The 14,818-nt window shown below is 37.9% G+C and overlaps 2 protein-coding genes across 3 annotated transcripts; one reads left to right on the top strand and one right to left on the bottom strand.

The window, feature by feature from the left end:
• Positions 1-19: 19 nt before the first annotated feature.
• On the bottom strand, positions 20-4,457 carry cenpn (centromere protein N). The gene is made up of 10 exons (XM_044347644.1): positions 4,110-4,457; positions 3,613-3,658; positions 3,464-3,523; positions 2,920-2,993; positions 2,611-2,784; positions 2,398-2,499; positions 1,634-1,688; positions 1,375-1,484; positions 1,074-1,197; positions 20-458 (listed from the first exon to the last, which is right to left on the bottom strand). Exons 1-10 carry the CDS (start codon positions 4,278-4,280, stop codon positions 337-339), a joined length of 1,038 nt encoding a protein of 345 aa, XP_044203579.1. The 5' UTR covers positions 4,281-4,457; the 3' UTR covers positions 20-336.
• Positions 4,458-11,096: 6,639 nt separating this feature from the next.
• Positions 11,097-13,334, top strand: cmc2 (C-x(9)-C motif containing 2). Of its 2 annotated transcripts, XM_044347634.1 has the most exons (5): positions 11,097-11,415; positions 11,730-11,803; positions 12,197-12,267; positions 12,361-12,432; positions 12,556-13,334. In XM_044347634.1, exons 2-5 carry the CDS (start codon positions 11,767-11,769, stop codon positions 12,637-12,639), a joined length of 264 nt encoding a protein of 87 aa, XP_044203569.1. In that variant the 5' UTR covers positions 11,097-11,415; positions 11,730-11,766; the 3' UTR covers positions 12,640-13,334. The 2 variants fall into 2 exon arrangements, with proteins under 2 accessions (XP_044203569.1, XP_044203577.1); XM_044347642.1 differs by lacking the exon at positions 11,730-11,803 and having other exon boundaries at positions 12,151-12,267.
• Positions 13,335-14,818: the final 1,484 nt, after the last annotated feature.

Here is a 14,818-nt window from a genome sequence, read left to right as displayed (position 1 = left end):
ATGAAAAATACTTCAAGAATATTAAAAATCCTGCTTTAATATTCAGTTTGGACATATATAACATGTAATGACAGTAACATTCTGCTACTTGACCACCAACAAAATATAATACAATAACAATAATCAATTGCCAACTATTGACACATTTGCATCTGAAAGCACATAAAGACAGACGAGAACATCGATTTATTCTAAAATCCAGGGAGCCATGAATCTTCAAGAGCTGTATTAAAGAGATGATCAGTGACAGAATGGTAAAAGCAATCCATTAATGGATGTGGTAGAAGTGACAACAGGCCACATTGTGAGTATTCTAATTAAAGAATCTGTCACGCTTCAGCTTTGTGGTTGGCGCTTTTGTGAAGAGGGTCCAGGGCCGTTGTCTGTGATGACAAAATAATTCTTTCCTTTCAGGGGAATAGATGAGAGCAGGGGTGTAACAGGGGTGGAGGCAATACCTGTAAAATATTAAAATGCATTAAATAGGTTGAACTGAAATATAATAAGAAAAAATAAGTGTAATCATAGTTATTTATGAAATTGTTGACAACTATTTGTCTCATTTTCTACACACAATATTTTGCTGTGCAAAAATTTCAGTTTCCATCAAAAGCACCCTTATCCATAATGCATTTCTGTCCCCTTTCAATATTTTTTTGTTGGAGGGAGAAACTAAGATTTGAGAAGACGATGCCAGAGAAAGTAGAGACAATTATGGGAATTTGGTTGTACAGCTTGTCTTAATTAATTACTCAATTCACTCCCTGTTGCTTACACCTACACTGGTGAATCTAACAAGTTTTCTGAGGATTATTTAAAAGTAGAGAGACAGGTTCAGTGACAGAGGGGTGAAAAAAACTACTCAAATGCACTGACCATGACATATTAATAATGGATAATATTGTAAGAGCTTTGCAGTGTGGATTTTTCTTCTAGTGTGAATGTGTGCCCTCTTGTGAGCATTTATGGAGTTGCCCATAGTATGAAACATTCAAAATTGTTTTACTGAGTTACATTGCACAATATTTAAAATGTATATAATTTCCTTCCTAAGACAAATGATTTATTGGTACCTGAGGATGCACAGTGTCTGAGTGACTCCAGGAGATTAGTGCTTGAAAATTTGACAACACATCTGAAGGGCTCCTCCCGCTCTGTCATGGTCTTGTTGGTGTGGTCTCTGAATTTTGTCTCCAGCTGAGGAGAGATGAACAAAAACATAATTCAGATGATCACAGCACATAGTGATACTGAACTCTTGTATCTTTGCACTGGTATCATGAGAGTGAGATATGCCCTTTGATTATTTGATTTTGATGTTAAACTTTTACTGAACAAACTCAGTATTTTTTACACAATCATGCCTCAGGGTACCTTGTAAACTACAGACTGTAGTTGAGGTAACATCCCGTCACCAAAGGCCTCACAGGCCATCTGACATCTGTTAGCTGCAGAAACGGCCTGTTCTCTCTCTATGTGTGGTTCTGTAAACACAAATAAAGCCAAAGAAATAAAATCACAATGAAGAATTAAGTACATTAAGGTAACCAAACAATATTAAAATATGTGTGACATCATACAAACATATTAAAAGCAGCTTTATTCACATCAAATTATTTAAAAAAAAACATACTTGAGACTGTTTGATTCTCCTCTGCAAGAGGACTGGGATACTTTGTGGGAAACACCTATAAACACAATAAAAGTGTATGACTTAAAGTCAAAGTCCACGCAAAAACATAATTGACAATTTACATCAGGTCCATCTTTTTGTAATTATGAACAACTATCTTTCACCACCAGGCAAGTGTTATAATCAGTAAACACTTTGCTACATAAACTGGGATTTGGTGTAAACAAAAATATTTTCTTGATATGTTAAGACATATGAGTTGATGGTACTATAAGGACCTGACAATTCTGATCCTTATCCATCCAGTCAGACAACTAACAAGTTTACTTTTGAAGACTTATTATCTAAACTATTCATTCGAAAGTGATAACATTACATACACCCACAAACAAATCTAAGTGCAAAGTTCAAACTTGAACCAGGGAGTAGCTAACATTTACAATAGATATGCTGTCATATCTATGACAGAATTCCCCTTTGGTGAAAAACATCTAAATAGGGAAGACAATAACTTCAATACAAGACAATACAACAAGCAAGAATAACAAAAGATTTTTTTTTTCCAGAATAGGAAACTCTCCAGCACATGATGGCAGAGTTAAGTGACAGGCAACTGTAAACATTGTTCCAATGTTTAGCAGCAATGTCTAATACAAGAAAGAAAAAAAAAAAGCATACAGAGCTTTGTATGGCTTGTGTTAGACAGAGATAACTTCAAAATGTAAGGATACACTCTTGTTCTGTTGTAATCACATCAGGCTCACCTGTTGATATTGCCTCATCAGCAAGTCCCTAATGGCAGCGAGATTCCGTCCACTGAGGTTAGCATCCTTAAGAGCTTGATATCTGGTGGCCAGAATCAAGGCCTGCAAAGTACAGCAGTCTCTTTAGATGAGAATGGAAAGGCAGAAAAAAAGAGAGGTACCTGGCAACAGTACAAACAATGTCATGGATTAAATATAAAACACATTTGTCACCTGAGATAACAGGGGCTTTTGCTTTGAAGTCAGGCTGGTCACAAAAACATAAGGAGTTTGAAGCTGGTGAACAACGTATGTTGGTTTCAGGTGGTTGGGCCGAGAGAAGCTGTCTCCCCATGCAATCCGTATCCATACAGCTTCATCTGTGTGTTTCTTCATTTTGACAGACACCTTGAATGCAATGTCAAAAACAGATTTTTCACATTAAATTTTAAACACAGCGAAGTCCATAAATTTAAATGTGGTTAATATATAAACAGTATGATTTTATTTTATTTTTTACGTGAGGAGGAATATCTGGCTTACATGTCTTACGAGTTCACTGAGGTGAGATTTAAATTGTTCCTTGAACTGTATCAGCTCTATAGATTGAGAATCATCTGGAATACAGAGAAATTGATAAACATGAATTAAAACTGACGGAGGTTAAATCTATTTCATCCACACTGCAGGGGAAATGTTTGAAAATATCAACAAGACACGCAGAATTCAATGTAGTGGTGCAGCCATAAAATGACAACATGGGTTTGAATATTAAACTCAACCTAAGTATAATATTGCTTTAAATTCCCTGGAACAAACAGATAGATTATGTGTGACACAGCCATACAATGTGAAAAAAATGTCAAGATGTGGCTTATGGTATGCCACGCTTGTTCTAGTGGCATATGTCTGAATAGTTTCCCAGTGTTATACTGTAATAGTTCGGAATGATGATCCAGACTCCACCAGGTTATTTGACTGTCAACTTTCAGCCTTGATCCCACTGCAGCTTTAGTTTGATTAGAATAAAAAATGGCAGAGTCTCAGTCCTCCATGGCAGCAGATACATATCCTTAGTTTAACACACCTTCAGGGTCCATGAGCTGGAAGGCATTCCACATCCCCTGGTTTGGATTGTCCATGACATCTGAGAGACAATTCAACCAAAGCATTATTGGATTGATGGCATGATATGATTAACTTACTAGGTTGCCTTAACAATTTCACTTGACTTACATATCATCTCGAGTTCTGTGATGTGTTTAGATGTCCACTCATTTTCCTGTAAAGAACAGAAGTGAGGTTAAAGGAGAGGCTATCAATACTAGATATATCCAAATTACGTTGATTGCTATTGAAAAGTTTTGGTTAGTGTTTTGGTTTAACGAGTGACCGTGTTAACTGATGGCTTTCAGTCGAAAAGTCGAAAGAAAACATGTAGGCCTAGCTGTCCTCGTAAAAGCCTTAAATTGAATGCTCAATAACTTATATATTCGCCTGGTCCTTTCGTCTCACATTATGTAAATTAAATGGTGTCACCTTGTGGGGAAATACAGATTAGCAGAGCAGCTAGCATCTTATTAGGAATGTGACACTATTTCTCTAGAAACAGTTGCCACCAACGTTAACCCACATTGACAAAGAACACAGCCAACCTAACTATGAGGTTGGCAGTTGTTTTCATCACTTATATTTCATACAACATATTTCAGACATAGGGCCGCGTAAGTTACCTCACAAATGCCGAGTAGCTTTTCCGTTAACACCCACTTTGGTTGAGTAAAATCCATGGATTGCTGTTGTGCTGCCGTCAAACGGCCCCACTTATCCAGCGTTATTTTTAACATTTGACTCGGTATCCGTCTCATGAGTCGCTGCAGTAAGCGTTTCGTAGAGTCATCCATTCTTCTACAGACAGTAATCGATATCTAGCTGTTGTAATGGAAGTAGTTTTTGAGTTTAAGCTGGTTAAACTATTGTCTCCGTCGGGTTTGCAAACCTGGTGGGAGTACTGGCTAGAAATTCCAAACAAACCGCCTCAAACGAATCAACCAATCAGAAGTGGACAGAAAATCTTACGCACTCCCTTTAGCGCCCTCTGCTGTATTGGAGTCAGTACATCCAGGACCATAGAATGTATTAGACTTTATATATATATATACAGTCTATGACCAGGACCCACCACTAGTAACTACTGCACAGGAGTGGAAGAAGTGTTCCCAGATATTACTATGTTATGCATAGATTCCAAATTTATCAAGTAAAATCGTTTGTAAAAAAGCAGCTGTCTTCAGGTCCATCAGACATTTTTTATTTTACAGCACGTCCCAACTCAATTTCTACTGTAAAAATGTCTGTTTAAATGTTTTTTTGTTTTTAAATTTGGATCAGTTTCTTAGTTAAACGTTATGTTTTTATCACAGATCTATGTACTCAAGTGCACTGTAGTTATGGAAGACAAAAAAATGATGTATTCTTCAATGAACAAATAAAATATACTTGGATAAATGCTAAAATAAAATAATACATAAATAAAAAATATTCTAATCAATAAATAAACAAGTGAAAATAGCCCACATATATAAAGGCTGAGAATAAGCATTTAAATGCATAATTACATTAATAGAGCCTAAATAAGCCTAAATGTTCATTTAAAGATTAAATGTTAATTTATTTCTGTATTATCTGTGTGTGTGTGTGTGTGTGTGTGTGTGTGTGTGTGTGTGTGTGTGTGTGTGTGTGTGTGTGTGTCAGCTTCTCAGCTGACCCGTCTCCCCAAAGCCTCACTGTACTACAGCAGTCTCGTTCATGTGTCCTGTGCCTGTCTCTAGCCACGTCTCACTTCCCCCACTATTGCTACTGAACCTTTCCATTCCTTGCCATTCTCCATCTGTCCACCAGATGCCCCCAGACATTCTCACCTGATTCCCACACCCACCTGTTCACCTGTTCCTCATTCCCTAATCATCCCTGCCTTCTCACCTGCCCCTCATTCTGCTTAATCACTCAGTAGTATGTACCTGTCCTGATTATTAGTCCTTGCCTTTGCGTTAGGCCTTTGCATTCCAGCCATCTGTTCCTGTCCTCGTCCCTCTGGATTTGTTCGCCTGTTTGTACTGTCTTCCCTTATGCTGTTTGCTGTTTATTTGAACTTTGAATTATTAAAGCCCCTTCCATTTACTTGTCCTGCCTTGGAGTCTGCATTTGAGTACTCCTCCTGTTTACCTCATGCACACACCCGTGACAGTTGGCTATGTGAATATGAACAGTGCATTTGGATAGCCTTAATAATAATAATAACAATAATAGCCTAATATTAATAATAATAATAATAATAATAATGATCTATACTTTAACTTATTTCCAATACAAGGAAAGGTAATGATCAAGGTCTAAGGCTGCAACTAAGGATAGTTTTCATTGTTGATTAATCTGCCTTTTTTTGTGTTTTTTTTGAATTGATAGATTAATTGTTTAGTCAATGCAATGTCAAAACATGAAAGTGAAAAAAAATACCCATCACAAATATCAGGTGATGTCTTCAAAATGGTTGAAAAGAAAAGTAGCAAATTCACCCATTTGAGAGGCTTATGTATATGTGTATATATATATATATATATATATATATATATATATATATGTGTGTGTGTGTGTGTGTGTGTGTGTGTGTGTGTGCGTGTGTGTGTGTGTGTGTATACATAAAAGTGGGCCTAATAATACTACCCTTTAAATATAAATGTGCAACTGTTACCTTGAAATAGGCTAAATGAATTAGAAATAAAATGTATATATAATATTTTGTTTCTCTAAGTATACTTGTTTGAAGCCACATGACTACCTGTACCTGATGAAGAGTCATTCAGCACCTGAGTGCTGACAGGAGCTCAACTCTTGAAAAGTGTGAATGTTTTGGAGAGTGACCAACTACAGTGCAGATGACTATGTTCTGATGTCAGTCCTCTGTCAGTTTACCAAAAAGTTGGCACAATGCGCAAAGACTCCAGCACAGAGGAAGAGGAAGGCCACAGAAGAAGAAACGCTGGAGAATGTGATTGGATGACCTGTTCGCTCAGGCTCTGGTGCTTTGATGACATTTGCACAGCTGCAGCTTTTGGTCTGTCCCGTTAAACATTTGCATATGGTCAAAAGGTCAATTTTGGATTTGCATGGCCTGAGGGGACGGCCTTACAAGTTATCCTGCATGTGAATCACCATGCTTGTGTCTGGCAGCTTACAAGAATGATAATTTTTACCTTTGAGGGCTGATCTGTGCGTTTGGCAGGACTGGCAACACCTCTGATAGTGTCTCGCATCATGGCCAAAGTATGTTTATGAAGAATAAGGAAATTTTGACTTATAGTTTTTCCATGCAAGATGATTTGGAAACTCTTAATTGTCTGTAGCCTAAGTGTAAATGTATTTGTCTGTCCAATGTGTGTAGTCATAAGCATCAGTCCACCTACAGCCTTGAACAGCAAAATGGTTTAGATTTCCTCTATTTTTCTCTAAAGCCATAACACTGAATGTGTTTTCTTGAATCAGATATACATGCAACTTTATTTAATGGAGCTGACTCATCACCAGTTCAGATTAAGCTATAAATCTCAGTCTAATGGACCAACCAGCCTTTGACAGAATGAAAACACACATGCCAAGAGTATTTCTTTAAAGGCTTTGCTTTTAATCATCACCAAAAATTGACAGATTGGGAAGTAATCCCTTACAGAAAAATCTACAAAGTTAAAAATATTGTGATTATAGTGTGGTATTTAATGTCACCACGTAGTGAAAACATGAGTAGCTATAATTAATACACCTGATGAATTAACGAAGAGAGATTTGTTATACCGTACTGTATATACATATATACACATGTATACACTGAGTTACCATTAGAGTAAATCCTATCTTTGTGGGGCTTGTAAGTACAATTTTTGTTAGCACACTGTCAGAGAGTAGTGCTTCTAAAATGACATCCCAAAAGATTACAAGGTATGACTAACAGTTCTTCAGTTCTCTGAAGTTATTATCTGTTATTACCTTTTATTTTCTATATATATATTAGAGAAAGGAAAGAGAGGAGAGGAAATGATATGAAGAAGATACAAAAGATGAGAAGAGGCAAGCTGTGAGGAGAGGATTAATATTTATTTACGCTATGTTTTTATCAGAGTTTCTGTACTAATCAATAGTTCTTCTGTTTATCTCATTGTTGAAGTTATAAACTATTATTTCCCCTTATCTGCTATGTGAATTTTAGGGAGAGGAGAAGAGAGGAGAAGAGAGGAGAGGAGATGAGAGAAGGAAACACTACACACTGTGATCTCTCTCATTTAAAAATATCATATTGTTATATGTTATTATGTTAATATCAGAATTCCTATACAGATTAATTGTTCTGGTTGCTGAAGGTGTTTATTATTTATTAACTATTATCTCCCCTTGTTTGCCATTTGTCTTTTAAAGAAAGGACAGGAGAGGAAATGACAACAGGGAGGAAACAAGACAAAGACAAGATGAGACATGCACCAAAGAGAGGAGACAGCGAGCATTGTGAACCCTTTCATTTAAAAATGTAAATATACATTTATTCTATGTTAATGAGATAATAATATCTGAGTGATCAACCATTCTTCTATTTGCCCTCTTGCTGAAGTTATTTGTTATCTGCCATTTGTCTGTGAAGCATGAACTGTGAAGATAAATATGCATTTATTTGATGTTTTTTTTTTTTTTAAATTATGAAAAACCGCCCACTCTTTTCATAAAGTAGATTTTCTACTGCGTATCATCCCGGCTCTCTGGTGAGCTGCTCTCCCACTACAGTGTGTCTGCCAAATGTGTCTTCTGCTGATATCTACTGCACATCTGTAAAGTGTTTCTGGAGAATCTAAAGTACTGATGCCTGCCAGCTTTGGAGATGGTTAGTAACCCCATAGTTTACATCTGTAATCAAAAACCTTTTCGTGATCGCCAGATGTTTTAGATACAGATAACTGCCAAGTTAGAAGAAGTTTGTGGTACTGTAACTGATAAAAACAAACATCATAAAATCAACATCAAATATAAACATCATAAACTACAGGCTGTAACATCCATAAAAGAAAGGCAGCTGAATTTGGTAAATATAGTTATACAATTTTTCCTTGACTCTAATTAGAAAATGATTAAAAACAAAAATCCTAGTTCAAATTTTTTAAATTGAAGAGAAAGTTTTATTACTTCTACTTTTTGAATGAAGTGTTATCTCTAAGTGGACTCTCATTAAGGGAACAAGCCACCCACAGTACCCATTGAGTTCAGGTTTTAAGAGATATAGTCTTATTTAGACTGTTGGTCGTAAGATGATGCTGTGTTTACACTGTAATGTTTGCAATGTATGTTTTTATTTCTTTTTCATTTACTACCCTCTGGTTATTGGTATGATCGGTTGCGTTTGCATGTGTTGTATGTGCATACTAGCTGTAGCCTACCCTTTGTATTTTAAGCATACCATTTTCGAGGTATATTTAAAACTCTTTTTATCTGGTGCTCAAACTGTCAAGATAAAGTAGTTCACATCTCACTCCAGTTCAGTCACCATGAAACCCAAAGAACACATTAGACCATTTATCATCTAGACCAGGGGTCTCAAACTCAAATGACCTGGGGGCCGCTGGATGCAGAGTCTGGGTGAGGCCGGGCCGCATCAGGTATTCCACAAAAAAAAGCTTAGCAGGCGCAAAAAGGCGACTACTACCGGGTTGTTCATTACCCGCCGTGCTTTCGTTGTTGTAAACGTCGTCATAGAAACAAGTGAAACAAATGATATCATAAAGAAATATCTTTATAGCCTAATGTTTATTGTGCAAGGCATTTACTATGGAGTAAAATGTTTTGAGGAATAAATCTCTTTCCGCAAATGATTCAGTACATTCCATTCACCCAAAAGATTTTTTCGAATAATTTGTCCGTGAATGTCACATCATTGCAGAGCAAACGTGGAGAACATGAAGCCGGGACAGTGGGACGCCATTATCCCATGGTTTGCACCTCCATGGCAGCAAACCATGGGATGCAGCCATGGAGGCGTTATTTATTGGCTTTTATTTTCTATACTAACTCCATGGATGCAGCGGGCGCTGCGAAGCTAGCGGCGTTGTCAAATCAAATATGACGTGTGGCACAGCAGCATCAGCTGTACGGTGTTTTGTTACACTCTGTATTTATGATCTCTATCGGATAAACATAAGTGTGTTCATGAAAACGTATAGGCCTATATTAACTTTTAATTCACTTCACAACGTAGCATTATGTGACAGAAATATGCACATACATTATTATCTGCCAGACTTATAAAGACGCAGATACACCTGGTTCTGTCTTTTTTATGTCACACACTGTGGAATCATATGCACGAGTCTCATTTGCTGTCACAGTGAGCCAAAAATGGATGTAAAGGTCTTTAAACCTCCGTTTGCACGTCAACAGTTGTGTCCGTTCAGCTCATCAGACCTCAGAGAGAATTACGCACAGGCTCTCCAACAGATGATCATTACGCACGGCTGCTGTGGATATTTGAAACGACTTTACCCCTAATTCATCACATTTTTCTGCAAACCGTCACCACTGTAAAGTGTCAGTGATCATTATTAAACATCAGAAGAATGATAAATGATTTATTGATAGAGCTCGTGTTGAAACGGACTTTACAAAGTGCTTCAAAACAGAATGATGCTTTAATAAGATTTAATAATTCACCTTTGAATTTTACTAAAAGCTGTGTAGCAAAAATAACAACACAATCTAACGTGAGGTGCGCACAGTCTCGGCGCACATTCTTCCTGTATAAATAGCATAGTTGTTGTGAAACAGCCATATACCCCTGTGATTGGCAGGTTCGCTCAGCTCCAGCTTGTGCAATAAAGGGACCTTCCACACACAACACAGTAACGTGCCATTCATATAAAACTCGCGGGCCGCACTAACATTAAACTTTCATATCAAGGTGGGGGCCACAAAATATCAGCCTGTGGGCTGCAATTGGTCCGCAGGCCGCGAGATTGAGACTCATGATCTAGACTGAAGCAGTGCAGCAGAAGGACTCTGAAATGCTTGTTAGAGCAAAAGCAGCATCGTCAAGCAGCATTGATGCCCATCACTGACATCAGCCGTTACACAGCATTTAATCAGGATCAGAATCGTCTTTACTTGCCAAGTATGTTTACGCATACAAGGAATTTGACTCTGGTTTGGTGGCTCTCAGTGTACTTACACACAACACAGTAATCTTCAGAAAGATACACAAGGACTGTCTATATACAGATGAAACTGTGTCTGTGAACCTCCATCAGAATACAAATAGTGCAAAGAAGTGAATAGTGCAAGGAGTGCTGAGATAAATATTACATTTAACTAACATAAGTCAGGATATATATAGCATGTATGCGTTATTACAAAAGCACTAGTAGCTAAAATTGTAAAATAAATAAATGAAATAACAGAATAATGATTGCTTTCGCTGAAAAACAAATTTACCACCTCCAAAAAGAATATCTGGCCAAACATTAAATACGTCCATAAGAAAAAACCCAAACCGGACATACGTCACAGGCAAGCCTCTTGTTTCTCCTGTAAACTTCCGCCATCAAAAGTCCCGCCTTTTGTGAAAAGAACGCATGCCATTGGTGGATTTACGAAAAGAGAGGACGCTGATTTGCTGTTTACTGTTGTCACTCACTTCGCCGTTGGCAAACAGTTACGAAAGCTTCAGGTGTTGCAGCCGGCAGCATGTAGTACAAGACGTCCTTGCTGTTGTTGTTGTAGGTTACATTGATGTTAGTGTAAGACTAGCAGCTTTAGTTGAAATTATAGAGTCATTATAGCAACCTGCTTCGTTAGTCTACGTGGGAAAAAAAGACGAAACCCTCAGGAGTTCTTCTGCATGGATTTATGCAGTATTATAAACTGTTAACGGTAGCTGAGGCCTAGCAGTTAGCTAATGTGACATTTCACCAAAGTGTGCTGGAAAACTTCTCAGATGACACAGCCTCTTCACTGGTAAGGGTTCTCACAATTACCCACATTCCTATTAGATATGTGTAGCGAAGCTCGGCTATTTTGAGCAACTGTAGCTTCTAGCGTTACATTACAATCCCATGTCAAAATTAAACTCAGTGCCAAGTGTCACAACAACTCACCCAGTCTATTCAAGCGCTCATGCACCCTGATCCAGAATCTTCTAGTCAAGGCTGTATTGTTAACATAGTTTCAGAGGATTCAGGGTGAATGCATGTAGGTTTACAAAGCTATGATGATAACTAAATCTGTCACGGTGTTGTATACTCTCCCTCTTTGCCTTTCTGTGTCTGCAGGTAAGTGTCCACTGGAAAAACAAACCTCATCATCACAATGACAGCTCAGGAAGGAGAGGGATGGGGAGGCATTAGTATCCTTTAGAAAGCACGTCATTTTGCATTAGTTTAACAAATTGTATGCAAAGTAGGGCTGAAACAATTAGTGGAGCAAGTGATGAGTGATTTTACAGAGCATTAATCAACAACAAATTAATTGTTGAAGTCATTTTTTCAAGCAAAAGGGCCAAACGACCACCAGTTCCAAATTCTCAGATATAATGACATCCTGTTTTTCTCTGTTTTATATCATTTAAATTTACTATCTTTGGCTCTCAGATAGTTAGTCAAGCAATTATGTCGCCACCAAATCACATCTCTTAAAGTAATATTCTCATAATTGTCAACTCAGTCAATGCTCCTCTTGTTTGTGACTTTTCAGTATTCTTGCAGTGATACAGTAAGCCCTTAACTCAGCATGCACCCTGACCTGTCACCTCACCTGCACACGGATGAGTGTAATGAACTAATAACTCGTCTAAGGCAGTGCCACACGGAGGTACGTCGCTCTCTAAAATCTTATATTGCTGTGTGCTTCATACGCACAGTAAACAAAAACAATATAAATCTTGTTTATTATTCTTACCCTCAGCATAATGTCCTGAAGTTCTTTGGCACGTGTAACGATGTGGACCGTGCAATGCGTGAGTGCCTGAAAAAAGAGGTGAGAACTTGACAGTTAGTTTTTGCACTTTGTGAGGCATGAGAAGGCATAACAAAGTGCTCCAACCACTGACCTTTGGTATTTTTTTGTTATGTTGTCTTTTGTTTCCTCACCATTCAACAGAGACTGGAGAAGCGGGAGCGCAGCAAGCAGCATGCACTTGAGATGAAAAAGAGGTTGAAAGAAGGGCCCAAGGAGCAGCTCTGAAAGACATTCTACTGTCACTTTGCCTCTGGCAGTGCAAGTTTTAAGTATTCTGATTTTGGGACACTGAAACAAGCCCAGCGCTGTGTAACATGACTCTCTTGCTGTTTTTGGGTCAAGACAGTGGAAGGATTGTAACTTCTGTCACTTTGTAAATTCAGGGGAGCTTTTATTAGCATGTGATGGTGTACATTAACTAGTGCAATACACTGTTATTATACCACTGTTACTTTGATTTGAGATTTTGACACACACTTGACTTTTTGTCATCTGCACACGCTCACACCTGCAGTGCTACAAGAATATTTTAGGTCAACAGAAAAACTGCAGCATTTAGTACTTTAGCTAAAAAATTGCTGTCAGGGATCATCATTTATTTCCCCTCGATTAACAGTGCGCTACTGCTCCATCAAAGAGATTAGCTGGTGGCAGAACCCTTTCATCCGACTGTTGTTAGTTGGCAGGACACCTCGGGAATATTCCGGTACCTGGTTTATTCATCAAAACAATGAGAGTCCATTTCAGAGATGCGTATCAGAAAGACCTAAAAGAGGATGACCAGTGGCTGGGTTACTCTCAGTGTGACATTCACCCATGGACATAGTCATAGTTGTTTGAAAGTTTATTTGAATCAGGAATCATATTGATTCGTGACATGTTTAATTCCTTTCAAATAAAGTGTAATTACAAATTCATAATTTGAAGAATCTGTTCATGCTTTGATATGTTATCTCATCATTGTTAAAGCTATGAAAATGAATGTCCATTACATTCAAGCCTTTGCCAAATGAGTTCACACAATGCTGATTAAACTTATTGGTGCCTGGTAAATCTTTGTATTTCACAGCATACAGAGTTTTTAAATCTGGTGGCGGTGGCAACATCCCCGCGCTGGACGGATGAATGCATACTGCATGCTCTATGGGCAGAGCATGCACTTCTTCCGGCCACATAGTAGTATAAAGATAGTACATAAAGTATAAAGATATTAAGGGAATCAAAGCTCAAATGTCCTCTGACTAATGATGCAGAGCTTTCAAGTGCATCTCACTTATCAAAAGGGGCTGGCTCAGGTGTCATTGTGTGACCTTAGATTGAACTTCAGTGAACTTCAGTACATGACAAGTTGTTAACAAGTTGTCATGTATGAGGGCAAATCATAACCCCTGTCTCTGTTTGAGGACCAAGGTATCTGCAAGCTTTAAAAAGCCTTAAAAAAATATTCAAGTTAATTTCCTAAAAAAGCCTTAGAAGGTATTAAAAAGTCTTTTAAATAATTTTTCTTGCCTGCTGTTGTCAGTAATGTTAGTTCTAAAATGTTTTTGTCCCTGCAGCCTGTCGGGAGATGTTCTACATCTGAAACTCTACAAAAAAGGATTAAACTGCCCCCTGCGTGCACTGCCCACCATCGAAACATTCACACTTTTAGTTAAGTTTAAGTTATTCGGCACCATCAGACCTGTCACTATTGCAAGCTACAACAGCTAGGCAGCTCGTCGTCTCATAATGGACACATGTCAAACCCCAACTTAACTGAGTGAATCATTTTCAATTGATTAATCCATCAATCAATTTTATGTTGCTTATCAGGGTCCAGGTAATTAAATCGCCAGGAATTACAGTTATGTACAGCTGAGAAGTACTGAAAGAAATGTGATACTGATAATAAATCACTTATCTCGCCTGGTGCTCCATCATACTTAAGCTGGCATGATCATGAAACAGGTATTAAATTGCATTCTACAAAGTATTAAAAAGGTCGGCTGTCAGGTTCTTAGTCAATGAGCTTGACCCCTCCTGTGTGAATTTTTGGTGTGGCGCTCACATGACCCAATGTTCACATTTAGGTCATGTGACGACACATGAGCCAGCTCTATTTGCTGAGAGAAGACTGATGCGGTTTGAGGCTCTGAATCATTAGTAAGAGGACCTTTGAGCTTAGATTATCTTAACTATATATTCTTCCCAAAGGTCAAGAATGGAAATCATGCCAAAGTGTTAATATGCCATATAACTATCAGCATGCAGCTCTTTCTGGATTATTTTGTGTATTTCTCCAAAATTTTAAAGAAGGCTACAACACCAAAATTAGATTGTAGCTTGTCTGTTACATACATGAGAAGGACACTAACTGTGTCTGTTGGGTAAGGTTAAGGTAGCTGACTGGAAGACTAGTTAGTCT

The sequence above is a fragment of the Thunnus albacares genome, chromosome 1 (assembly GCF_914725855.1).
Source record: "Thunnus albacares chromosome 1, fThuAlb1.1, whole genome shotgun sequence".
NCBI lineage: Eukaryota > Metazoa > Chordata > Actinopteri > Scombriformes > Scombridae > Thunnus > Thunnus albacares.
Note: the sequence above shows the minus strand (reverse complement) of the source record. Positions and strands in the feature narration are given on the sequence as shown.